The 26,078-nt window shown below is 40.4% G+C and overlaps 1 protein-coding gene across 1 annotated transcript; it reads left to right on the top strand.

The window, feature by feature from the left end:
* The first annotated feature begins 3,778 nt into the window (after nt 1–3,778).
* On the top strand, nt 3,779–23,703 carry LOC139168627 (cytochrome P450 2J6-like). Its single transcript, XM_070754250.1, has 9 exons — nt 3,779–3,949; nt 9,571–9,733; nt 11,895–12,044; nt 13,513–13,673; nt 16,548–16,724; nt 17,838–17,979; nt 18,689–18,879; nt 21,384–21,525; nt 23,525–23,703. The coding sequence occupies exons 1-9, from the start codon at nt 3,779–3,781 to the stop codon at nt 23,701–23,703; spliced, it is 1,476 nt and encodes a 491-aa protein (XP_070610351.1).
* The last annotated feature ends 2,375 nt before the right edge of the window (nt 23,704–26,078 follow it).

The following is a 26,078-nucleotide window of genomic DNA, read 5'->3' as shown; positions in this document are numbered from 1 at the left end:
TAAGACAACTAAACACAAGGACAGTTTTTTCCAATCACTCTGCTAAAGAAATTATTCCCTCAACACTGTCAAACTATTTACTCAGTCTGCACTACTATTACTACGTACTAGCTTTTTCCCATCATTCCTATCACCCATTTCCTCCCACTTACGACTGTATGACTGTAACTTGTTGCTTGTATCCTTAAGATTTTTATTAATATTGATTTTTCCTCATTGCTTATTTGACCCCTATGATAATCATTAAGTGTTGTACCTCATGATTCTGTATATTTTCTTTTATGTACACCGAGAGCATCTGCACAAAAGACAAATTCCTTGTGTGTCCAATCACACTTGGCCAATAAAGAATTCTATTCTATTCTATATTCTATTCTATTCTACTCTATTCTAAGTTAGGTTAGGATGCCTGGCCTCTCCTCGCCTCAAAGAGATACAATTTCTCTATCTATTTACTATTACTGAATATCCAACATGCCTGGGATAAACATGTATCCATCCTAAGATAAAATACAGGAAATAGTATAAGACCAGACTAGATGGATCATGAGGTCTTTTTCTGCCGTCAGTCTTCTATGTTTCTATACCCAGAGCCCAGAAGGGGGAAAAAAGAAAAAAAAACCAGTACTGCGCACCTGACCAAAATGTTTCTACCGGTTCTGTATACCTGACCGTACCCATAGGAGTCCATCACTGCTCCTAATACAGTGGTCCCTCTACTTAAGAACTTAATTCGTTCCGTGACCAGGTTCTTAAGTACAAAATTTTGTAAGTAGAAGCAATTTTTCCCCTAGGAATCAATGTAAAAGCAAATAATGGGTGCAAATCCATTAGGAAAGAAATAAAAGATTAGAATTTGGGCAGGAGGAGGAGGAAGAAGAAGAGGAGGACAGTCGCTGCCCAGAGCAAAGGGAGTGTTTCTTTTCTCTGGGTGCTGGCAGAGGTTTATTCCCTCTCCAAGCGCCCAGATAAAATGTTTTGTTCACTCTGCCAAAGCCTCCTTTAGTACCACCAAAGGACTGGGATTTGATCCAGCAGCTTCTGCCTTGTTTTTTTATGTCGGATCACCCTGGTATATTGAAGGAACGTCACAGCTCCTCATCAGCTAGCCCCTCCCTGGTACAGAGCTGAAGGGATCAGGTCTGGTGGCCTAGAGGTTAATTCTCTGCCTTACAAGGCAGAAGCTGCTGGATCAAATCCCAGTAAGGGTGTGGCTAGCTGATGAGGTCAGAACAAGGCCGAAATGGTGCCATCCTAGTCTCCCTTAATTTTAAAATGTCAGCAAAAAACATGTGATACATACAGAATATAGTTGTCAGCTATGAATAAATTAACTGCCTTGAAATGGCCCTGGGTTGGGCCTTGAGGCAAAAAGGAGCTGTGACGTTCCTTCAATATACCAGGGTGATCCGACATAAAAAAACATATAGCCCCTCCCTGGTACAGAGCTGAAGGGATCAGGTCTGGTGGCCTAGAGGTTATTTCTCTGCCTTACAAGGCAGAAGCTGCCGGGTCAAATCCCAGTAAGGATGTAGGTAGCTGATGAGGCCAGAACAAGGCCGAAATGGTGCCATCCTAGTCTGGTGACTCCTAGTGCAGTCAGGCGGTAGGGAAAGCAAGTAGGATGCTTGGCTGCATAGCTAGAGGTATAACAAGCAGGAAGAGGGAGATTATGCTCCCACTATATAGAATGCTGGTGAGACCACATTTGGAATACTGTGTTCAGTTCTGGAGACCTCACCTACAAAAAGATATTGACAAAATTGAACGGGTCCAAAGACGGGCTACAAGAATGGTGGAAGGTCTTAAGCATAAAACGTATCAGGAAAGACTTAATGAACTCAATCTGTATAGTCTGGAGGACAGAAGGAAAAGGGGGGACATGATCTAAACATTTAAATATATTAAAGGTTTAAATAAGGTCCAGGAGGGAAGTGTTTTTAATAGGAAAGTGAACACAAGAACAAGGGGACACAATCTGAAGTTAGTTGGGGGAAAGATCAAAAGCAACATGAGAAAATATTATTTTACTGAAAGAGTAGTAGATCCTTGGAACAAACTTCCAGCAGATGTGGTAGATAAATCCACAGTAACTGAATTTAAACATGCCTGGGATAAACATATATCCATCCTAAGATAAAATACAGAAAATAGTATAAGGGCAGACTAGATGGACCATGAGGTCTTTTTCTGCCGTCAGACTTCTATGTTTCTATGTTTCTATGTTTCCCTTAATTTTAAAATCTCATCAAAAACATGTGGTACATACATATATATGTCTCCTATATATACCCACTAAAACCCTCATTGTGTATTGGACAAAATAAATAAAATAAATAAATAAATAAATAAATAAAAAGAAAAATACAATACAAATCCTAAATCCAATTAATATAAAACCCAGTTATCTAATCTAAAATCCCCATTTATATTAAAATAAATCATTCCCACTCAACAATAGCATACATATCATTTGTCGACCAGGCGGCTAGAGTATAATGGCCCCAAGCCTGGCGGCATAGATGAGTGTTCAGACTCTAACGAAAGGTGAGGAGTGTGGGAGCAGTACGAAACTCTTGGGAGAGCTGATTTCAGAGGGCTGGGGCCCCCACAGAGAAGGCTCTTTCTCTAGGTCCCTCCAAGCGACATTGTCTAGTTGACAGGACCTGGAGAAGGCCGAATCTGTGGGACCTGACCGGTTTCTGAGATTCATATGGTAGAAAGCAGTCCCCCAAGTAATCTAGTCTGATGCCATGTAGGGCTTTATAGGTCATTACCAACACTTTGAATTCAGTCCGGAAACCAATAGGCAGCCAATGCAGATTGCGGAGTGCTGGAGAAATATGGACATACCTGAGAAGGTCCATGACCGCTTGTGTGGCTGCATTTTGCACAATTTATAGTTTCCAAGTACTCTTCAAAGGTATCCCCATGTAGAGAGAACATGTTAGGAAAGCCCTTCATGGCACTGGACCAGAATATCTCAGAGACCGCTTTCTGCCGCACGAATCCCAGCGACTGATTAGGTCCCACAGAGTGGGCCTTCTGCGGGTCCCGTCAACTAAACAATGTCGGTTGGCGGGCCCCAGGGGAAGAGCCTTCTCTGTGGCGGCCCCAACTCTCTGGAACCAACTCCCCCCAGAGATTAGAACTGCCCCTACTCTCCTTGCCTTTCGTAAGCTCCTTAAAACCCACCTTTGTCATCAGGCATGGGGGAACTGAGACATCTCCCCCGGGCTTATACAATTTATGCATGGTATGTTTGTATGTATGTTTGTTTAGTAAATGGGGTTTTTTAAATCAAATCGGTTTTTTTAAAATATCTTAAATTATATTTGGATTTGTTATAAATTGTTTTTATTCTGTTGTGAGCTGCCCCGAGTCTGCGGAGAGGGGCGGCATACAAATCTAAATAATAAATAAATAAATAAATAAATAAATAAAAACATATTTGATAAAACACGTTCCACTTGAACAGACAACGTGCCTGCCATCTACTCATACTTTGCAGAACTGCCAAGACCTGAGGCAACCTTGGCTTTCTAATACGAAGAGAGGGGTACTCAGAATCTGACAACGCTCCAATAGTTTTAGATTAAAATCTACCCGTACGAAGAGGAGGATCTTAAACCGGTTACGCAGCATCAGCAAAATCGCTTATTACTTTATTATTCGACTCTTATAACTCAACTCTTGGCAAGATTGAGCAGAAGAGAAGGAGGTAATCCCTTGCGGGTGAAGTTTGGAAAGGGACGTGGAAGGAGAAAAACCCACCAAGATGTCAGTCTTGCTTGGTCTGCTCATTGCCCTGGCGCTGGTGCTTGCGATTACACAGTACCTGAAAATACTACGGGTGGCCCGAAGGCTTCCTCCTGGACCGACGCCTCTCCCCGTTATTGGAACCTTGTGGCAGATGAGATTTGACTTTTCTAATGAGACTCTTATTACGGTATTTATAAGCTCTGTGCTCAACTTTTTTTGTTTATTTGTTTTGTCAAATGATGATATGATAATATTTATTTGTTTATTTGTTTGTTTATTTGTTTGTTTATTTGTTCATTTGTTCATTTGTTCATTTAATTATTTACTTATTTATTTACTTATTTATTTACTTATTTACTTACTTATTTACTTACTTATTTATTTACTTATTTATTTACTTATTTACTTACTTATTTACTTTCTTATTTACTTACTTATTTACTGATTGATTGATTGATTGATTGATTGATTGATTGATTGATTGATTGGATTTGTATGCCGCCCCTCTCCGTAGACTCGGGGTGGCTAACAACAGTAATAAAAACAGCATGTAACAATCCAATACTAAAACAACTAAAAAACCCTTATTATAAAACCAAACATACATACAGACATACCATGCATAAAATTGTAAAGGCGTAGGGGGAAAGAGTATCTCAGTTCCCCCATGCCTGGCGGCAGAGATGGGTTTTAAGAAGCTTCCGAAAGGCAAGGAGGGTGGGGGCAATTCTAATCTCCGGGGGGAGTTGGTTCCAGAGGGCCGGGGCTGCCACAGAGAAGGCTCTTCCCCTGGGTCTGGCCAAATGACATTGTTTAGTTGACGGGACCCGGAGAAGGGCCACTCTGTGGGACCTAACTGGTCGCTGGGATTCGTGCAGCAGAAGGCGGTCCCTGAGATAATCTGGTCCGGTGCCATGAAGGGCTTTATAGGTCATAACCAACACTTTGAATTGTGACCGGAAACTGATCGGCAGCCAGTGCAGACCACGGAGTTTTTGTTTACCATAGTATTGGCATAAGATTTTCTTTAGTAAATAATAATTGTTTAAAAAATTTATTCACAAATAAAACAATGGTACAATTCAAACAGAACAATGAACATCAATTAAAACATACAAATAGAAAAGAAAAGAAGAAAGAAGGGAGAAAAAAAGAAGAAAACCAAAAGGAAGAAAGAGAGGAAAAAGAAAAGAGAAAAACCGGTTACATAACACACTTATTTTCTTATTTACATCTGTGGTGAATCAAAAAGCAAACTCTATGTGCATCTCATTATTACTTTATCCAGTCCGTATATCAATTATTTATACTGTATTGTCAGTATGTTATTTGAAATTATAGAAACATACAAGAGTGACGGCAGAAAAAGACCTCAGGGTCCATCTAGTCTGCCCTTATACTATTTTCTGTATTTTATCTTAGGATGGATATATGTTTATCCCAGGCATGTTTAAATTCAGTGACTGTGGATTTATCAACCACGTCTGCTGGAAGTTTGTTCCAAGGATCTACTACTCTTTCTGTAAAATAATATTTTCTCATGTTGCTTTTGATCTTTCCCCCAACTGACTTCAGATTGTGTCCCCTTGTTCTTGTGTTCACTTTCCTATTAAAAACACTTCCCTCCTGGACCTTATTTAACCCTTGAACATATTTAAATGTTTCGATCATGTCCCCCATTTTCCTTCTGTCCTCCAGACTCTACAGATTGAGTTCATTAAGTCTTTCCTGATACGTTTTATGCTTAAGACCTTCCACCATTCTTGTAGCCCGTCTTTGGACCCGTTCAATTTTGTCAATATCTTTTTGTAGGTGAGGTCTCCAGAACTACAAAAAAATATTGATTTTATAATTGAAATATATATAAATTATCAATTATGTCAATGTATTTGTATTACTTATTTATATATTACTTATTGATTGATTATTTTTTCTGTTTTCAAGCCATTTGTAAAAGTTTTCATAATATTTCTTGCAGCCCTATTAAAAATAGTTTTGAACTAACCTACGCCATAATTAATGAAATTGTTCTAACCGTTGGCAAGAATCACAAGGAGAGGCTTCAGAGAAGATTGTGTTGTTGTTGTTTCTTTTAAAAAAGTTGACTTAATGAGTAAAGTAGATTTAATCTGTTGCTAAAGCATGTTGAAGGCTTGTTTAGTTGAAAATAATCCAGATACTTTGAGAAATCTTGCACTGACCCTCCTTAGAAATATTGGGAGCAGTATGATAAAAACCATCGTACTGTTTTCAACATAATTTTTTCTCTTGAGAAACTTTTTTTTGTTATTTTTATCATTAAACATCATAACATTTTTTTCCACAAGTCTACCTCCAAATTTCATGCAATTTACAATACAGTGTTCCCTCGATTTTCACGGGTTCGGACTTCGCGAATAGCCTATTCCACGTTTTTTCAAAAAATATTAATTAAAAAATACTTTGCAGTTTTTTCCCTATACCACGGTTTTTCCCATCCGATGACGTCATACTTCATCACAAAACTAATAATTTTTGGAAATAAGTAACAAAAAAAATAATTATTGTTAATAAATAATTATGTTTATAAATATCAGGATCACTAAGTGCCTTATTCAATGGTGAGTACCAGTAATAATGGTGAATAAATGGTTGTTAAGGGAATGGGAAGTGGTAATTTAGGGGTTTAAAGTGTTAAGGGATGGCTTGTGATACTGTCCATAGCCAAAAATGGTGTATTTACTTCCGCATCTCTACTTCGCGGAAATTTGACTTTCGCGGGTGGTCTCGGAACGCATCCCCCACGGAAATCGAGGGAACACTGTATTTCATATCTTTTCATTGTCCCGATTCTTAGTCTTTTCCACACCGTCATGATGTTTTTGTCTTATTTTTTCCATCTACTTGTACCATTTCGCTTAGCGGGAGTTCGACCTCCTCGTCGCCACTGTTAAATCACTGCACCGGAGACTTCTGTTTGTTCAAAAGTATTATTTATTTCCAGAATATAACAATCAACCATTCCTCTCAATAACAACTCCCAACAAGGGCAGCGGCTAATCCGTTGCCTTATTTATACCTTGCTTAAGCGCGGGCTTTTTACTGACAACCGTTTGTTTTTTGGCGGCAACCTAAACTTAGCCACGTCTTAACCAATCAGCGATTTTCTGTATTTCTTTAAATGAACACAACAATTTCATCCAAACTTTATAATAATCTGACTCATTTTGTCCATTTAATTCTATTGTCAAGTTGTCCATTTCTTCACTCCTGCATATTTTATCAATCAATACATTTTCCACTGGAGGATTGTCGTCCTTTCAATATTGGGCATAAGCAATTCTTGCTGCAGTAATAATGTGCAGTGATAAATATTTTATATCCTTTGGTTGTTGCTTTCTTATTACCCCTGTTAAAAAAAATTCCAGAGTGTATTCCATTTGTCTTTCTGTAATCTGTTTTAACAAGTCATGAATCTTTTCCCAGTACTTCTTTGCTTTAGGGCACAACCACCACATATGAAAGAAGGTACCTACAACTCTTTTAGAAACATAGAAACATAGAAGACTGACAGCAGAAAAAGACCTCATGGTCCATCTAGTCTGCCCTTATACTATTTTCTGTATTTTATCTTAGGATGGATATATGTTTATCCCGGGCATGTTTAAATTCAGTTACTGTGGATTTACCAACCACGTCTGCTGGAAGTTTGTTCCAAGGATCTACTACTCTTTCAGTAAAATAATATTTTCTCACATTGCTTTTGATCTTTCCCCCAACTAACTTCAGATTGTGTCCCCTTGTTCTTGTGTTCACTTTCCTATTAAAAACACTTCCCTCCTGGACCTTATTTAACCCTTTAACATATTGAAATGTTTAGATCATGTCCCCCTTTTCCTTCTGTCCTCCAGGCTATACAGATTGAGTTCATTAAGTCTTTCCTGATACGTTTTATGCTTAAGACCTTCCACCATTCTTGAAACCCGTCTTTGGACCCGTTCAATTTTGTCAATATCTTTTTGTAGGTGACTTATACTTCCAACAAGCCGAATTTGTGTTTGGATATATTTTGGGCAATTTTGATGGTGTTAGATGCCACCTATAAAACATTTTATAATAATTTTCTTTAAATGCCACTGATTTTGTTATAAATTTATAGATCATTACCAACATTTTGAACTGTGACCGGAAACCAATCAGCAGCCAATGCAGTCCGCAGAGTGTTGGAGAAACATGGGCATGCCTAGGAAGGCCCATGACCACTCACACCACTGCAATTTTGCATGGTTCGAAGTTTCCAAACACTCGTGAAAGGTAGCTCCATGTAGAGAGCATTGCAGTAATCAAATAATTTACATATTGTTGTGGTTAGCTCTGGCCCAGCTCCTGCCCCAAGGACTGTGGATGTGGGGGAGACATCCACATGCTGCAGGCCTGTTTTGCCCCCGGTGGAATCTGCTGATGATGGCTCCTCTGACCAAGAAGACATGAGTGACAGGGAGGAGGAGAGTGGGGCAGACAGCTCAGAAGGAGATCAATTATCTAGCTCCTCTTTGGATTCAGAACAAGAGTTAATGATACAGCCACGCATGCGTAGAGCGATGCATAGGCAACAACAACTGAGAGATTATTATCAAAGAAAATGAGGCCACCTGTGGTTGGGTGGGGCTGTGGTCATTAGTGAGGCTGCTATAAAGAGCAGCCTGTGGGTTTGGCCATTGTGGAGGATTATCTGACCGTTGTGTTTCGTGACTGCCTTGCTGACTTCGACCTTTGTGTGCTGATTTTTCCCCGCTTTGAAACTAACCCAGAGCAAAGTGTGTTTCACTTTGTGAAAGAAGAAGGACTGTGAATTGCCTCACAGCTGCAAGCTAAGTATCTCAGAACTGATAAGGGACTTGTACAAATTACCAGTTTGTTTGGGGACCAGTGCTCTTTGCCATACCAAAAGAGGGCTCAGGTTAAGTGAATTTTCATTATAAAGAACATTGTTTTGAATTTTCAAACGTGTGTGTGTCTGAAATTTGTACCTGTGAATTTTTGGGAGGAGTCTACCAGAGAGCCCGACAGAACACATATTAGTTTAGTTTAGTTTATTAGATTTGTTTGCCGCCCCTCTCCGAAGACTCGGCACAGCTCACAACATAACAGTGATACAATACATTACAAATCCAATATTAGAAAATTAAATCAAATTAAAAAAACATTAATAATAACATAGTAAAATCCCTAACTATACAGCTATACGCATTCAACTTAATCCATCATACAGTAAGGCCGAAAGCATAATAAAAAAAGAGGGGGAGAAGGTGGTAATTATCCCAACGCCTGGCGACAAAGGTGGGTCTTCAACATTTTATGGAAGGCGAGGAGGGTGGGGGCTGTTTGAATCTCTGGAGGGAGTTGATTCCAGAGGGCCGGGGCCGCCATAGAAAAGGCTCTTCCCCTGGGTCCTGCCAGACGATATTGTTTGGTCGACAGGACCCGGAGAAGGCCAACTCTGTGGGACCTAATCGGCCACTGGGATTTGTGCGGCAGAAGGCGGTCTCGGAGATATTCTGGTCCGATGCCATGAAGGGCTTTATAGGTCATAACCAACACTTTGAATTGTGACCGGAAACTGATCGGTAACCAATGCAAACTGCGGAGTGTTGGTGTAACATGGGCATTTTTAGGGAAGCCCATGATTGCTCTCGCAGCTGCATTCTGCACGATCTGAAGTTTCCGAATACTTTTCAAAGGTAGCCCCATGTTGAGAGCGATATTAGCAATGGCTTCAACTGAGCTGGGCTTAAGGTTGATTTTTTTTACTCTTTCATGTACCTGCAGCTAGCAAAGCGTCATGGGAACGTCTTCACCTTGTGGTTGGGTCAGATACCAATAATTATACTCAACGGATTTGAGGCCGTGAAGGAAGGTCTGACCGCCCATCCAGAAAATATGAGTGGGCGACCCACAAGTCCTTTTTTTGAAAAACTCGGCAAGAGAAAAGGTGAGTTTAATGCACTTATGCTGGAATCAGGCCACCAGAGGAGCGTGTGAAGAAGGCTTTTGCAGTAGAACTGTAAGAAAGCAAAATGTTGTATTTACAAAGAAGCAAAGAGAACAGGACAGTCAGAAAGATGAAATCTTAAGAATCTGAACAACAATTTTTCCATGGCATTTAGCTCTGTGTTGAGACCTCAGTAGCCGGTCAGGTGCCAATAGGCAACAGGCTTACACCAGAATGGAATACCCAATAGGATATGATTGAATAGATTTTAGGGAATTCATAGAATGATATAGAAATCTATCTGCTTTTGTTGTCTAAGAATTTATTTGTTTGTTTGTTTGTTTGTTTGTTTGTTTGTTTACTTACTTACTTACTTACTTACTTACTTACTTACTTACTTACTTACTTACTTACTTACTTATCAGATTTGTATGCCGCCCCTCTCCATAGACCCGGGGCAGCTAACAGCAATAATAATACAATGTAAACAAATCTAATATTTAAGTTAATTTAAAAAAACCCAATTTAAGAAACCAATCATACATACTGACATACCATGCATGGTGCCAAACAGAAGCCTTAAAGCCTACACCCCAGTTTTGTCCTTCTCTGTCATAGCCACAGTGAGATGGGAAGCATTTAGCTTTAATAATAAATAAATAAAAATAGCCCATGGACGTGCTTTTTTTCAATCAAATCTCAAAACCAGTACATCTTGAAATTGCAAACTACAGTCATGCTCTGGTTGAGTATGGAATCCCTAGTTCACATCAGTTCATAGATGCCTCAGGCAGATGCTTAATGTACATAACTATTCAGAAGATGATTTCATTACAAGCCAATTTCCTCACTTGCCCGATCAAGATCAGACTTGATCTCGACTTCAGATCAAACTGTGACTTCAGATCAGAACTGTGACTTCAGATCAGAACTGTGACTTCAGGTCAGAACTGTGACTTCAGGTCAGAACTGTGACTTCAGGTCAAACATTGAGCTCTGTTGACGAAGAAACATGAAACATTAAGATATTCATGAACTGGGAGAGCCATGTTAATAAGGTCAGCCAATGAATAGGCATAGCAACTATGTCAGCCAATGAGAGCTAAAACACGTCTGTGCAGAGAATCGAAACTGGAAACTTAAGCTTAAGGCTGGGCGTGGCTCAGTCCACTCTGTCTGCTCTGTACTCTCAGCCCACTCTATGCTTGTCTGCTCTGCTGAAATGAAACTAATTCTCCTCCTTTTGTTTACTTGAAGAAATAATCTGTGGTACTTTGTATGTGTATGATATGTCTAGCCGACAAGGCCATAATAAGGTTGAAATAGATCTATACTAGGCTCCCTTCCATATATATATAAATATATATATATGAAACTTACAAAATCTACAAACACACACACACATATACATATACATACATACATACGTACGTATGTACATACATTTGTGTGTGTGTGTTTGCGAGTCAAAAAGGAAGCTGTGATGATCCTTCAATATACCAGGGTGATTTGACGCAAAAAACATGTAACCCTTCCCTGGTACAGAGCTGAAGGGATTGGATACTGTAGCCTAGAGGTTAATTCTCTGCCTTACAAGGCAGAGGCTGCAAGTTCAAGTCCCAGTTTGGCTAGCTGATAAGGCCAGAACAAGGCCGAAATAGATCTATCCTAGTCTCTCTTAATTTTCAAATTTAGCAAAAACATGTGACACATACAGAATATAGTTTGTCGGCTATGGAAATGGCCCTGGGTTGGGCCGAGAGGCAAAAAGGAAGCTGTGATGCTCCTTCAATATACCAGGGTGATTCGACACAAAAACCACGTAACCCTTCCCTGGTACAGAGCTGAAGGGATTGGTACTGTAGCCTAGAGGTTAATTCTCTGCCTTACAAGGCAAAGTCTGCAAGTTCAAGTCTCAGTGAGGGTATGGCTAGTTGATGAAACCAGAACAAGTTCGAAATAGATCTATCCTAGTCTAACTTCTAGGTAACAGGCTCTACTCCCTTTTGTCAGTTGAGCCCAAGGAAATTTAAATGTTTTTCTGTCAAGTCACCCAGCAGATCCAATCAGTTCATCTGTGTGTGCTTCTGGAAATTAATTATCTTCAACAAACTCTGATAAAACCTGAATGGAAAATAATCACCCAGTGGGTTTTTTTCAGGCATCATTTTTGCCAGTGGAAATGTATGGAAGCAACATCGGAGAATTGGGATGCTGGGTCTCAGGTTTCTGAGCCAAGGAAAGTCACATCTGGAGCATCAGATCCAAGAAGAAGCTCTGCATTTGATCGAGATCTTTGACAGTACTAAAGGTACGACTGATAAGCCATTTTAAAAATAGGAATAATGGAAGAACTTGGAGAAGGCAAGACTGCTCCTTTTCCCACTGAATCGTGTTCTCCTAATTTTAGGAGTAGAGTTTCTTTAATTTGATACTGCATATAAACCAAGCAAAACAATTACGTATACTTCTATTGCACATGAACATACAGTCGTACCTCTACCTAAGAACGCCTCTACTTACGAACTTTTCTAGATAAGAATCAGGTGTTCAAGATTGTTTTGCCTCTTCTCGAGAACCATTTTCCATTTACAAACCCGAGCCTCTGAAACTGTAACCGGAAAAGGCAGGGAGAAGCCTCCGTGGGGCCTCTCTAGGAATCTCCTGGGAGGAAACAGGGCCGGAAAGGGTGGGGAGAAGCCTCCGTGGGGCCTCTCTAGGAATCTCCTGGGAGAAAACAGGGCTTTCACCCTCCCTGTGGTTTCCTCAATTGCACACATTATTTGCTTTTACATTGATTCCTATGGGGAAAATTGCTTATTCTTACAAACTTTTCTATTTAAGAACCTGGTCACAGAACGAATTAAGTTTGTAAGTAGAGGTACCACAGTACTATATTTTAATGGGTTGAACGCAAAGCAAAATATGTGAATTGGAATTACAGTGATACCTCATCTTACAAACCCCTCGTCATACAAACTTTTCAAGATACAAACCTGGGGTTTAAGATTTTTTTGCCTCTTCTTCCAAACTATTTTCACCTTTCAAACCCAAGCCGCCACCACTGGGATGCCCTGCCTCTGGACTTCTGTTGCCAGCAAAGTGCCTGTTTTTGCGCTGCTGGGATTCCCCTGAGGCTCCCCTCCATGGGAAACACCACCTTCGGACTTCCATGTTTTTGCAATGCTGCAGGGGAATCCCAGCAGTGCAAAAACGGGCACTTCGCTTGCAATGGAAGTCCGGAGGTGGGGTTTCCCAGCGAGGGGAGCCTCAGCGAAATCGCAGCATCACAAAAACACGGAAGTCCCGAGGTGGGTTTTCGAGGACTTCCGTGTTTTTGCGATGCTGCAATTTCGCTGAGGCTCCCCTCACTGGGAAACCCCACCTCCGGACTTCCATTGCCAGCGAAGTGCCCATTTTTGCACTGCTTGGATTCCCATGCTGGGATTCCCCTGCAACATCACAAAAACATGGAAGTCCGGAGGTGGGGTTTCCCATGGAGGGGAGCCTCTGGGGAATCCCAGCAGTGCAAAAACGGGCGCTTCAGCTGGCAAAAGGGGTGAGTTTTGGGCTTGCACGCATTAATCGCTTTTCCATTGATTCCTATGGGAAACATTGTTTCGTCTTACAAACTTTTCACCTTACAAACCTCGTCCCGGAACCAATTAATTTCGTAAGACGAGGTATCACTGTATAAGGAAATAGTTTTTTATTTTGTTTTTTAAAAAGTGTCTCGTAATATTTATGGCTGATGAACGAAATTTCCATGAACAATACAGGGCAGCCCATGGAACCTTCTTTCCACATCGTTTGTGCTGTTTCCAATGTGATCTGTGCTCTCCTGTTTGGCTATCGATTCTCCAAAGAGAACGAAACTTTCCGCCAGCTGATCAAATGTGCTGAATTTATACTTCAAATTGGAGGAAGCATCTGGCAGATTGTAAGTACGGTCAACTCTTTTTTTAAAAAAATATTTATTTATTTTTGTCAATCAAGTGTACGATAGTAGTTTATATAAACATAACATAGAAAGTAATGATAAAAAAAGACAAAAGGACAGTGCGCTTATGCACGCCCCTTACAGACCTCTTAGAAATGGGAAGAGGTCAACTGTAGACAGTCTACCAGACTCTGTAGTGTCATCTCCAAAACTTTACCCTTAGATTGTCCACTGTTTTTGTTGTTGTTGTTATTATTATTATTATTATTATTATTATTATTATTATTATTATTATTATTATTATTTATTAGATTTGTATGCAGCCCCTCTCTGTAGACTCGGGGCGGCTTACAGCAATGATAAAAACAATATATACAGTAATGACAAATCTAATAGTTAGAATCTAAAATAACAATAATACATTTAAAAAGTCTAAAAAACAAGAAACCCCAATATATAAAAATATACATACAGTCATATCATACACAAAAAACTACATAGGCAGGGGGAGATGTTTCAGTTCCCCCACGCCTGACGGCAGAGGTGGGTTTTAAGGAGTTTACGAAAGGCAAGGAGGGTGGGGGCAGTTCTAATCTCTGGAGGGAGCTGATTCCAGAGGGTCAGAGCCGCCACAGAGAAGGCTCTTCCTCTGGGTCCCGCCAAACGACATTGTTTAGTTGACGGGACCTGGAGGAGACCAACTCTGTGGGACCTAACCGGTCGCTGGGATTTGTGTTGACTTTTCCAGATTCCTAAGAGCTCAGTAAGGGGTGTGCATAAGTGCACCAACTTGCCTCCCGTTCCCTGTCCTAATGTCTCTTTATGTCTTACTATCATCATACATATGAATATTATTATCTCTAATGTTCTTCTAATCTTTTATTCAGGTATATCAATATGTTTATTTCTTCACATTCCTGCATTATGTACTTGACAAAACAAACAAACAAACAAATAAATAAAATTAAATCTAAGGTTGAAGATTTTGGGGTTGGGGAGGAAACTACAGTCAGGTAGTGCATTCAGATGTTGATCATGTGTGTGTTCATTTCGTGTTTACTTCTAACGGAAATACGAAATTATTTCTTTCCCAGTGAATATTATAGCTGCATAATCGTACTTACCGTAAAATTCCATATGAAGGGTATTTCTTGCTCCAAAATTTCCAACATATTGTTAGAAAATGATATATTGACAAAAAATATTCATTCAATGGAAAAATACTCATTTAATTAAATAATTAAAAGGGATGTAATATAATTAGTGTATTTTGGTTTGAATTAATAAATTGTTGCATTTATTTACGTTGTACTTTTTTCTTAATTTTTTTCGTCCTCCTTTTCATTGTAAAAAAATTGCTCACCATACATAACACTTTCTCTCTTTCTAATCTCCTCCGATAAGGAAAAGAAAGAAATGGGCACAGAATTTGTGTGTTTGTTTGTTTAATCATTTAATCATTTAATCATTTAATCATTTAATCATTTAATCATTTAATCATTTAATCATTTAATCATTTAATCATTTAATCATTTAATCATTTAATCATTTAATCATTTAATCATTTAATCATTTAACCATTTCATCATTTAACCATTTAACCATTTAACCATTTAACCATTTAACCATTTAACCATTTAACCATTTAACCATTTAACCATTTAACCATTTAACCATTTAACCATTTAACCATTTAACCATTTAACCATTTAACCATTTAACCATTTAACCATTTAACCATTTAACCATTTAACCATTTAACCATTTAATCATTTAATCATTTAATCATTTAATCTACGGAAAGGAGCGGCATACAAATCTAATAAATAAATAAATAAATTTAATCATTCGATTTCTATGCCGCCCTTCTCCTGAGACTCAGGGCGGCTCACAGCAAAATTTAATGCAAAAAACATGTAAGAAATCTAGATTAAAATACAATCTTAAAATCTTAAAATCCCAATACTTAAAATTAATCAATCATCTTCATCCGATCAGGCACCATACATTCAATCGCTGAATGCTGAGACGGCAACATAACCCTTTTGGTTTGGAAGATTAGCAAATGTAGTGATAATGTATGTTGAGGACAGGAAGATAAATCTAACTCAGCATCTATTGTTGTCCTATTGTGTGCTGAATTTTTTACAAAAGAATCCAGACAAGATGTTTGGGCAAAGAGAACAGAAAAGTTTTATTCTCTTTGTGTATTCAAACAAATGTTGGTTAATATACCCTAATTACAAAAATACCCTCCCATTCCTTCATCAGCTATTCTGACAAGGTGGGTTACAAACTACAAAAACATTCCTTTCTATAGTGTTTACATTTTTATCTAAAACTATGATTTTCTACTGAGTTTTTAAAAAAACCAGGAGTTATCTTCAAAAGGAGATAGCATTCAAACATTGTTCAGCTATATTTCTACTTGTAACTGGCTTATGCCAGAGTTGTTGCAGCTCGATTTTTAGATCTTTGTATTTCACTAATTTCTCTAGCTGCCTCTCCTCAATTCTGCTGTCTCCTGGGATTGTGATGTCGATGATCCATACTTTCTTTTTCTCCATGATCACAATGTCTGGTGTGTTATGCTTCAGAATTCATTCAGACATCCTGATTGTGGAAAAAAAGAAAGTATGGACCATCGACATCGCAATCCCAGGGGACAGCAGATTATTATTATTATTATTATTATTATTATTATTATTATTATTATTATTATTATTATTTATATTTCCATGCCGCCCAACTCACAACAAAAACAAACATGAATCAGTATAAAAACATTTCAACTTGAAATAAATTTCTTACAGTAAGTCTATGTTTTCTTACTGCCAAACATGGTGTTTTCAATTGGTTTTCTCCCTTATGCAGGTCTATGATACCTTCCCATGGATAATGAGCCATCTCCCAGGCCGCCACCAAAGGGCCTTTGCTTGTTACGACTTTTCTATTTCTTTTGCAATGAAGGAGATCAGAAGTCGCGAGAAGAGACGGACGCTGGACGATCCACAGAATTTCATTGATTTCTACTTGGGGCACATGGCAAAAGTAGGAAATGAATCAAGTCTGATTAACGGTGGAATTAAAGGAAGTGGCAATCACTCACAGCCCCCAGGACAGACGGCAAAGTCAGGTTTTCAAATGTTTCCGGAAAGCCAGTAGGGTGGCAGTAGTATGGACTTCGGGGGGCAGTTGATTCCAGAGAGCTGGGGCCACCACAGAGAAGGCCTTCCCCCGTGGCCCCGCCAGTCGGCCCTGCTTAGTATTCTATTCTATTCTATTCTATTCTATTCTATTCTACTCTACTCTACTCTACTCTACTCTACTCTATTCTACACTACACTACTAGACCAAATTGGTTCTCATCATGCCAAGCTCTTTTGCATTACAGTAGTCCCTCGCTATACCGCGCTTCACCTACTGCGGCTTCACTTCATCGCGGGTTTCTGAGGAAGTCGATCGGCAGATTTAAACAGCCCGCCGAACTCGATCGGCAGGTTTTTAAAAATATATATATATCTAAAATTGTAAATACTGTATTTAAATACTGTATCTAAAATAAATACTGTGTGGGAAGGGTTTATAAACACTTAAAACAATGAAAACTTACCAAACAATTACAATATAAATACTTAAATAAGTACTATCAGTCGATAAATTCCGCATCGCGGATTTCACCTATCGCGGCCAGGTCTGGAACGTAACACCAGCGATAGGTGAGGGACTACTGTATTCCTCTCCTTTCACCTGAGCTTTAATATTCTGCATTAACAGAATAAAGATGACACGAGACTTTTTAATTAATAGCAAAAGCATGTAGACTTATATACTGCTTCATAGTGCTTTTACAGCCCTCTCTAAGCAATTTACAGAGTCGGCCTATTGCCCCCAACAATCTGGGTCCTCATTTTACCCACCTTGGAAGGATGGAAGGCTGAGTCCACCTTGAGCCGGTGGTGAGATTTCAATGCTGAACGACAGCGAGCAGCTAATTAAGCTAATTAAGAAATCCAGAATTCCTCTTGTCTATTAACTAATCAATGTTCTATTGAAAAGACTTGATTGTTAAGCATGTTCCTTATTAAGTAAATTTTCATGTCTCTCAAGACCTCTTCTACTTTTCCTCTCTTCTTACCTAAGTTTCCCGATTTGCATCCGCAGAGTAAAGATGACCCCACATCTACTCTGGATGAAAGCAATCTGGCCTACAGTATCTTCGATTTTTTCATAGCAGGGTCAGAGACCACAAGCACTACATTGCATTGGGCATTCCTCTACATGGTGGCCTATCCAGATATCCAAGGTGAGAGAGGGAGGGAGGTAGAAAGGCAGGGGTCAATCACTGTTCTGTCGGGCTCCCTGGTAGACTCCTCCCAAAAATTCACAGGTACAAATTTTGTTTATTCAGTTTATATATGAGGTTCAGATTCTTTTTCCCGATGTACAGTGATCCCTCGAGTTGCGCGATCTCGATCTTCGCGAAACGCTATATCGCGATTTTAAAAAAAATATTAATTAAGAAAAAAACCACTTCCACGTTTGGCTTCAGGACTCAGCTGGGAAGCGGCGCGGCTGTTTTAAAGGGTCGCAGCCGGCCTGGGGGGCTTCCCAGCACCCCCCGAACCCCCAACCTGGGTCTTCCCGGCCGCCCACGCAAAGGGGAAACCCCGGCTCCTCGCTGATGCCCGCCGCTTGCCCGCCCGCCAGCAAGAGGGGGAAGACCCAGGAAAGGTTCCTTCAGCCGCCCAGCAGCTGATCTGCTCGGTAGCGCAGCAGCAGCGAGGAGCCGAATGGGGTTTCCCCTTTGCGTGGGCGGCGGGGAACGCAAACTCCACCATCTACGCATGCGCGTCCATAGAAAAAAAGGACGCGCATGCGCAGATGGTGTTTTTACTTCCACAACCCTACATCCCGAAAAATCGATTATCGCGAGGGGTCTTGGAACGGAACCCTCGCGATAATAGAGGGATCACTGTACTGTATATTCTCTGAAACCGATCTATTTTTTCCAGCCAAAGTCCAAAAAGAACTTGATGATATCCTGGGTTCTTCCTCCCGGCTGATCTCCTGCAGCGATCGGAGGAACCTGCCTTACACCAACGCTGTTATTCATGAGATCCAGCGTTATGCCAACATTGTTTTGATTGGTGGCCCCAGGCAATGTATGAAAGACACAACAGTCCTTGGTTTTCCTATTCAAAAGGTAGGCATTCCTCATTGCCTTATATATTTCACTGTAATGGAGGTTCATCAAAATTCACCAATTCATCAAAATATGCCAACTGCATTTGATAATAATGATAACCATTATGACAACAATTATGAGTGATTTCAAGTGTTTATAAGCATGATGGATGATCTCTGGTGGGCCCGGGACAGGGGTTTATCCTCTGTCCTGGTGCTTCTTGACCTCTCTGCGGCTTTCGATACCATCGACCATGGTATCCTTCTGCACCAGCTGTAAGAGCTGGGAGTGGGAGGCACTGTTCTCCAGTGGTTCTCCTCCTACCTCTCCGGTCGGTCACAGTCGGTGTTAGTGGGGGGTCAGAGGTCGACCTCTAGTCTCTCCCTTGTGGGATGCCTTAGGGGTCGGTCCTCTCCCCCCTACTATTTAATATCTACATGAAATCGCTGGGTGAGATCATCTAGGGGCATGGGGGGAGGTATCATCAGTATGCTGATGATACCCAGCTGTACATCTCCACCCCATGTCCAGTCAACGAAGCAGTGGAAGTGATGTGCTGGTGCCTGGAGGCTGTTAGGGTCTGGATGGGTGTCAACAGACTCAAACTCAACTCGGATAAGATGGAGTGGCTGTGGGTTGTGCCTCCCAGGGACAATTCCATCTATCCGTCTATAACCCTGGGGGGGGGATTATTGACCCCCTCTGAGAAGGTCCCCAACTTGGGCGTCCTCCTCGATCCACAGCTCACATTAGAGAATCATCTTTCAGCTGTGGTGAGGGGGGCATTTGCCCAGGTTTGCCTGGTGCACCAGTTGCGGCCCTATCTGGACCGGGACTCACTGCTCACAGTCACTCATGCCCTCATCACCTCAAGGTTTGACTACTGTAATGCTCTCTACATGGGGCTACCTTTGAAAAGTGTTCGGAAACTTCAGATCGTGCAGAATGCAGCTGCGAGAGCTATCATGGGCTTCTCTAAGTATGCCCATATTACTCCAACACTCCGCAGTCTGCATTGGTTGCCGATCAGTTTCCGGTCACAATTCGGAAAAAGGTACTTCTTGTTTGCTGTTGTGCTGTTTTTTGCACTCCGGAGAGTTCATGGAAGCTTCCTGAAACCCCAGAGTACAAAAAACCCCTCTGTCAACACAAACGTGGCCCTCGTGAGCTCCGTATTCGCTGGCAGAGGATTGCAGGAGGCCGTCACAGCTGGAAATGGAGCTTAGGAGCCTGTTTTCACTGGTAGAGCACTTGGGCTGCCACAAGCGCCTCTGACATGAGTGACACCAAGGAGGCCACGCCCCTTCTGGCCACACCCCGCCACCCTGAGGTCAAAAACAACCCTGATCCAGCCCTCAATGAAATTGAGTTTGGGTGAATTTTTTTTAAAAAAATTCTTCTCCAATCACGTGTACAGAAAAAAAAGATACCATTAATTTCAAATTAATTAAGCATATATGAAAATTGAAATGGAGGAGATTTTGGAGAAAATTGAAACATTTTGATCGAATTAATTTGATGTGATTAAGAATAGTAACAGCCTAAAATGTATACAGTTTTTTTAAAAAAACAACCCCTTTTTTTTAATCATATAAGGAATTGGAATAATTATTTTTTTGGTCCAGATGTTAAATCGTAAGGAGGTTGCATTGGTTAATCTGTGTATACCGAAATTGTAAAAATGATATATTGTAAATTAATGAAATTGAGTTTGACACCCCTGCCATAGATCATAAATTATACTTCCAATCATTAAGCATAAGATACAAACAACAAATGATAAATGATAAATAGAAGACAGTAGGAAAGATGAGAAGATGATAAGGACAATAGCAATACAATGTTCCCTCGATTTTCGCGGGTTCGAACTTCGCGAAAAGTCTATACCACGGTTTTTCAAAAATATTAATTAAAAATGCTTTGCGGGTTTTTGCGGGTTTTTTCCCTATACTACGATTTTTCCTGCCCAATGACGTCATATGTCATCGCCAAACTTTCATCTGCCTTTAATAAATATTTTTTTTTAATAAACTTTAATAAATAAACATGGTGAGTAATGATCTAAATGGTTGCTAAGGGAATGGGAAATTGCACTTTAGGGGTTTAAAGTGTTAAGGGAAGGCTTGTGATACTGTTCATAGCCAAAAATAGTGTATTTACTTCCGCATCTCTACTTCGCGGAAATTCAACTTTCACGGGCGGTCTCGAAACGCATCCCCCAAGAAAATCGAGGGAACACTGTACTACATCTTTATGCTATTTCTGTAGGCTTCCTGGTGTCCCACTATATTTTAAAAAAGTTGTCTGGCTATTAATGTTTGTCTTGAGAGCGTGGTGATTTGATTTGACTTGATTTAATTTAATTACCTTACTGTAGAATTATCCTGCTTGTATAGTTTATTGTGGCATATGGATAGGCAGAAATTTTGTATGGAGCAAACATTTTTTGGAATCTGATGTTTTCTAAAACTGGTCTTGAGGTTGATGCAACTGAACAGTTTAAACTTTTATGCCTTTTCTAGGGGATTATAGTTATACCAAATATATCCTCGGCCCTCTTGGATCCTAAGGAATGGGAGACGCCTGAATGTTACAATCCTGGTCATTTTTTGGATCAAAAAGGAAATTTTATCAACAGAGAAGCCTTCATACCATTTTCCATGGGTAGGTTCTGTTCTGCTTTGGGCCTACTGGATCGGAATAAAGAAGCTCCCACAAACAAAGGATTCAATTCAAACACTTTTTATATAGTTAAAGATGCTTTGTACAGACAGGAGCAGATTTATCAGTTCATGTTGGCAGGGCCCCCACTCAAATTGGCCAAGAGATAACAAAATGATAAATGTAAAAAGCCAATTAGCATTCTTCCTTAAGGTCCGTAAATCACAACCATACCCTCACAGATCTCCAGGTTTCTTTTCTTTCTCATTCATCGGCATCTCTGCATGACTCTTAAAGGAGCCACAGCAGTTTCTCAGCACAGCATTTCTGGAACTCCAGATCTGATTCCTCCACCATGACAAACGTTGAAACTCCACACCTCTTTACCCAGAAACCCTCCCTTATATACAGACTGTCAATTGTTTCCTAGAGCTATACTGAGAAGACTTTCTTTCATAGACTCGCTTTCTGAACTTTTTCCCATAAAGATATCCCTGTCTGCTTCTTGACCTTCGGACAGGGACATCTAATAGGGGTTCCTGGTCTCCCAGGGTTGGGCCAAGAGGCAAATAAAGGAGCTGTGATGTTCCTTCAATACACCAGGGTGATTTGACACAAAAATATGTAACCCTTCCCTGGTGCAGAGCTGAAAGGATTGGATACTGTAGCCTAGAGGATAATTCTCTGCCTTACAAGGCAAAGGTTGCAGGTTCAAGTCCCAGTGAGGGTATGGCTTACTGATGAGGCCAAAATAAGGCTGAAATAGATTTATCCTAGTCTCCCTTAATTTTCAAATTCAGCAAAAAAAACATGTGACATATATATATATAAAGAGAGAGAGAGTTCTCCAGTGTTCAGATTTCTCATGCACAAGGAAATAGCATTTAGACTTATATACCACTTCATAGTGCTTTGACAGCCCTCTCTAAGCAGTTTACAGAATCAGCCTGTTGCCCCCAACAATCTGGCTCCTCATTTGACCCACCTCGGAAGGATGGAAGGCTGAGTCAACCTTGAGCGGGTGGAGAGATTTGAACTGCTGAACTACAAGTAGCAGTTAGCTGAAGTAGCCTGCAATGCTGCACTCTAACCACTGCGCCACCCCGGTTCTTTCCAAGGTTCCTTCCAACTCTATAGTAGTAGTAGTAGTAGTAGTAGTAGTAGTAGTAGTTGATGATGTTGTTGTTGTTGTTGTTATTATTATTATTATTTCAGAATGTCTGAATTCTAACATCGTTTTTTTTCATTGTCGACTTGCACTAAAAATGGCATTTGGAAACTAAACAAATATTAATATCTGGCCACTAAAATCCTTTAAGAAACCACCGAGAGGCCTATCCTTATTATATGACAACAACTTTCCCAACCAAGTTGTGTTTAGATACCTTGGGCTTCAACTCCCTGGGAATGGGAGTTGAAGTTTATTTTATTTTTTTAAATATTTATTTATTTATTTATTTATTTATTTATTCCGATACACAATGAGGGTTTTAGTGGGTATATATCTATATACACATAGTAAAATACATGATGAAAGTTGTAGAGGAGATACTCATAGTAAAATATATCTAAGAATGAATAGAAAAGAAGATATAGTAATAGAACATATCAATGAAAGAATAGAAGAAGAGATATAGGAATAGAAGAAAGATATAGGAGATATAGGAGAGCAATAGGACAGAGGACGGAAGGCACTCTAGTGCACTTGTCCTCGCCCCTTACTGACCTCTTACTGACCTCTTACTGACCTCCAACACTTGAGACTTTCAAAGGGAGATTGTACTGCCATTTGTCTGAAATGGTGTAGGAACTCCTGCTAGACCAGGGAGGTTAGACTAGATGACCTCCAAGATCTCTTCCAAGTTAATAATCTGAAAGTCCTCTCCATCTCAAGGACTCCGGATGGAGAAGACTTATTTGCGTTCAGAGACAAAGCAAATTGGAGATGAAACCATCCTTAAATGCTCTTCCTGTTGCCTTTCTCCCTGCCACTTTGGTGTAGGTCAGCGAGCCTGTTTGGGAGAAAACTTGGCCAGAATGGAACTTTTTCTCCTCTTCGCCAACCTGGTGAGAAGGTTCCGCTTCCAGCTGCCCGAAGGAGTGTCCGAAGTGAACACAAAATACGTTAAAGGCTTGACATTGCAACCACCCCCACAACTGCTCTGCGCTCTTCCTCGCTAGCTGGACTTTGCCTTGGGAGTGACTGAAAAACCCACTGCGGTCATCACTTATATCCGGTGGTGGGCAGCAGGCAGGACAGGGTGGAATGCAGTTCCACCAGTGGAAATTTATTTATTTATTGGATCTGTATGCCGCCCTCCTGCAAGGACTCAGGATGGCTCACAACATAAAAGAAGCTGTGTGCCCAACTCCAGCTGACCATCGGCTCGGCAATGCGTAATAGTCCAAGGAAAAGAAATCAAACACACACGTGCTCTGCTAATCAGCAAACTTGTATTAGATAAACAAAAATAGCTTATTCAAAAAACAGTTCTTAGTGTCCGAAAACAATGCAAGGCTTACTTCAGCCGCATACAAAAAACACAGGGAAAAACAAACAGAGACAACCTGGAGTGAGCAAAGGCGTTTCAGGAGTCCTTTTGAATCTTTGAAGCAAACAGCAAGTCCCAGAGTTTTCACCTCCCACTTGCCTGAAAAAGCTGGGTTGAAAACTCCAACGCCACAGAAACTTCGAAGCAGGAACCACAAAACAACACAGATAAACAGCCACAGTTTGCCTTGGCCTTTGTTCCCTTTTATCCCTTTAGCCCTCATTAAGGGAACCACACCCAGCCCAGGTGCTCCTATAATGATTTGTAATACTCCTTAAAGTGATCCCTTCTTTGCACAGCTCTTCGGCTACATAGATCAATATATTGATCTGCAGAAGAACTCAGGGAGGAAAGACTGTCTGAGGGACTGCAGGCCAAATCCCCTGGGCTGTCTGCTGAATCCTGTGTCCCAGTGTCCTCGTCCTCCTGGCTGTCTGCCACATCTTCCTGGCTGTCAGCAAGGCTTTCACATTCACTTTGTGCCGCGTCTCTCGCATCTGTGGGAGCAACGGCTGGCCCGGGCCCAAACACAACAGAAAGCGGCAGAGGAACCAGTACCACCAGGAGTTGCAGGGGCCCTTTACCTCCCCCCTCTTTTCTCAACAGCTGATTGGCACCCATTCGCCTAGCTATCCAGCCTGAGGGAGGGAGGGACCCAGGAAGGAGAGCGCGGGAAACACGAAGCTAATTGTCACACCAGAGAGCAACACTAGTAAGGTTGTAAGTTGAGGACTTAACAGTTCACTTGAACGATGATGATTAACTCACAGTTAAATACAACCCAAGGAAAGAAGTACAAAGAGACAAAAACAAAGTAATTTAAAAAGATTAGATTATCCCTGGATAATTTTAGTGGTATTATAATCCCTGGAGAGGATTATATACCCCATGGAAGAGCAAGAAAGCTACTTAACTTCCATATAAAGATATATAAACAGTGGAGCATAGAATACGTAGTAAAGAAGCAGAAAAATATTTTTTTTTAATTTAACAACTTCTAGATTAGGTTTGTATTGTTAAACCTTAAAAAGAAGCAACACCAAGTCTAGCAATGTTATGCACACAAAGTTACTAGAGCTGTAGATGTATCATGTGAATATAGTGAATATAGAATGTTCTTTCTGCGCCAGCTCAGGAAGCTCAAACTGTCCAAGGAGCTGCTGATCCAGTTCTACAGAGGAATCATTGAGTCTGACATCTGCACCTCTATAAATGTCTGGTTTGGTTCTGCAACCCAACAGGACCGACACAGACTTCAGAGGAGGATAGAACTGCAGAAAAAACAATTGCTGCCAACCTGCCTTCCATTGAGGACCTGTAGACTGCACGAGTCAAAAAGAGGGCGGGGAAAATATTTACTGACCCCTCACATCCTGGACATATACTGTTTCAACTGCTACCCTCAAAACGTCGCTACAGAGCACTGCACACCAAGACAACTAGACACAAGAACAGTTTTTTTCCGAACGCCATCACTCTACTAAACAAATAATTCCCTCAACACTGTCAGACTTTCTACTAAATCTGCACTTCTATTCTACTAGTTTTTCTCATCATTCCTATCACCCATTTCCTCCCATGTTGACTGTATGACTGTAACTTGTTGCTTATATCCTAAGGTTTTTATTAATATTGCTTCTTCATTGCTTATTTGACCCCTATGACAATCATTAAGTGTCGTATCACATGATTCTTGACAAATGTATATTTTATTTTATGTATGTTGAGAGCATATGCACCAAGACAAATTCCTTGGGTGTCCAATTACACTTGGCCAATAAATAAAAAAATCTATTCTAGTCAACAATAGCCATTTATCATTTATCCAAGAAACAATTAAAAAGGCTAGGAAAGAAACAAAAAAGGTTAAAACACATCTCCAGCAGCTGTTATTATTATTATTAATTAGATTTGTATGCCATCCCTCTCCGTAGACTCGTATTTGGCTAGTATTTGGATAAACCGGAATCAGCACCAGACAAACAATTAGATGGAAAATAATGC

Source organism: Erythrolamprus reginae, chromosome 5 (genome assembly GCF_031021105.1).
Source record: "Erythrolamprus reginae isolate rEryReg1 chromosome 5, rEryReg1.hap1, whole genome shotgun sequence".
In the NCBI taxonomy this organism is placed as follows: domain Eukaryota; kingdom Metazoa; phylum Chordata; class Lepidosauria; order Squamata; family Dipsadidae; genus Erythrolamprus; species Erythrolamprus reginae.
This window is presented reverse-complemented; position numbering and strand designations above follow the sequence as displayed.

Excerpts from the sequence above, each read along its gene's own strand:
- LOC139168627 (XM_070754250.1), top strand. The coding sequence starts at position 3,779 with ATGTCAGTCTTGCTTGGTCTGCTCATTGCCCTGGCGCTGGTGCTTGCG. Across the intron at positions 13,674-16,547 it reads GAGGAAGCATCTGGCAGATT|GTCTATGATACCTTCCCATG; the intron begins GTAAGTACGGTC and ends TCCCTTATGCAG. Across the intron at positions 16,725-17,837 it reads ACTTGGGGCACATGGCAAAA|AGTAAAGATGACCCCACATC; the intron begins GTAGGAAATGAA and ends TTGCATCCGCAG.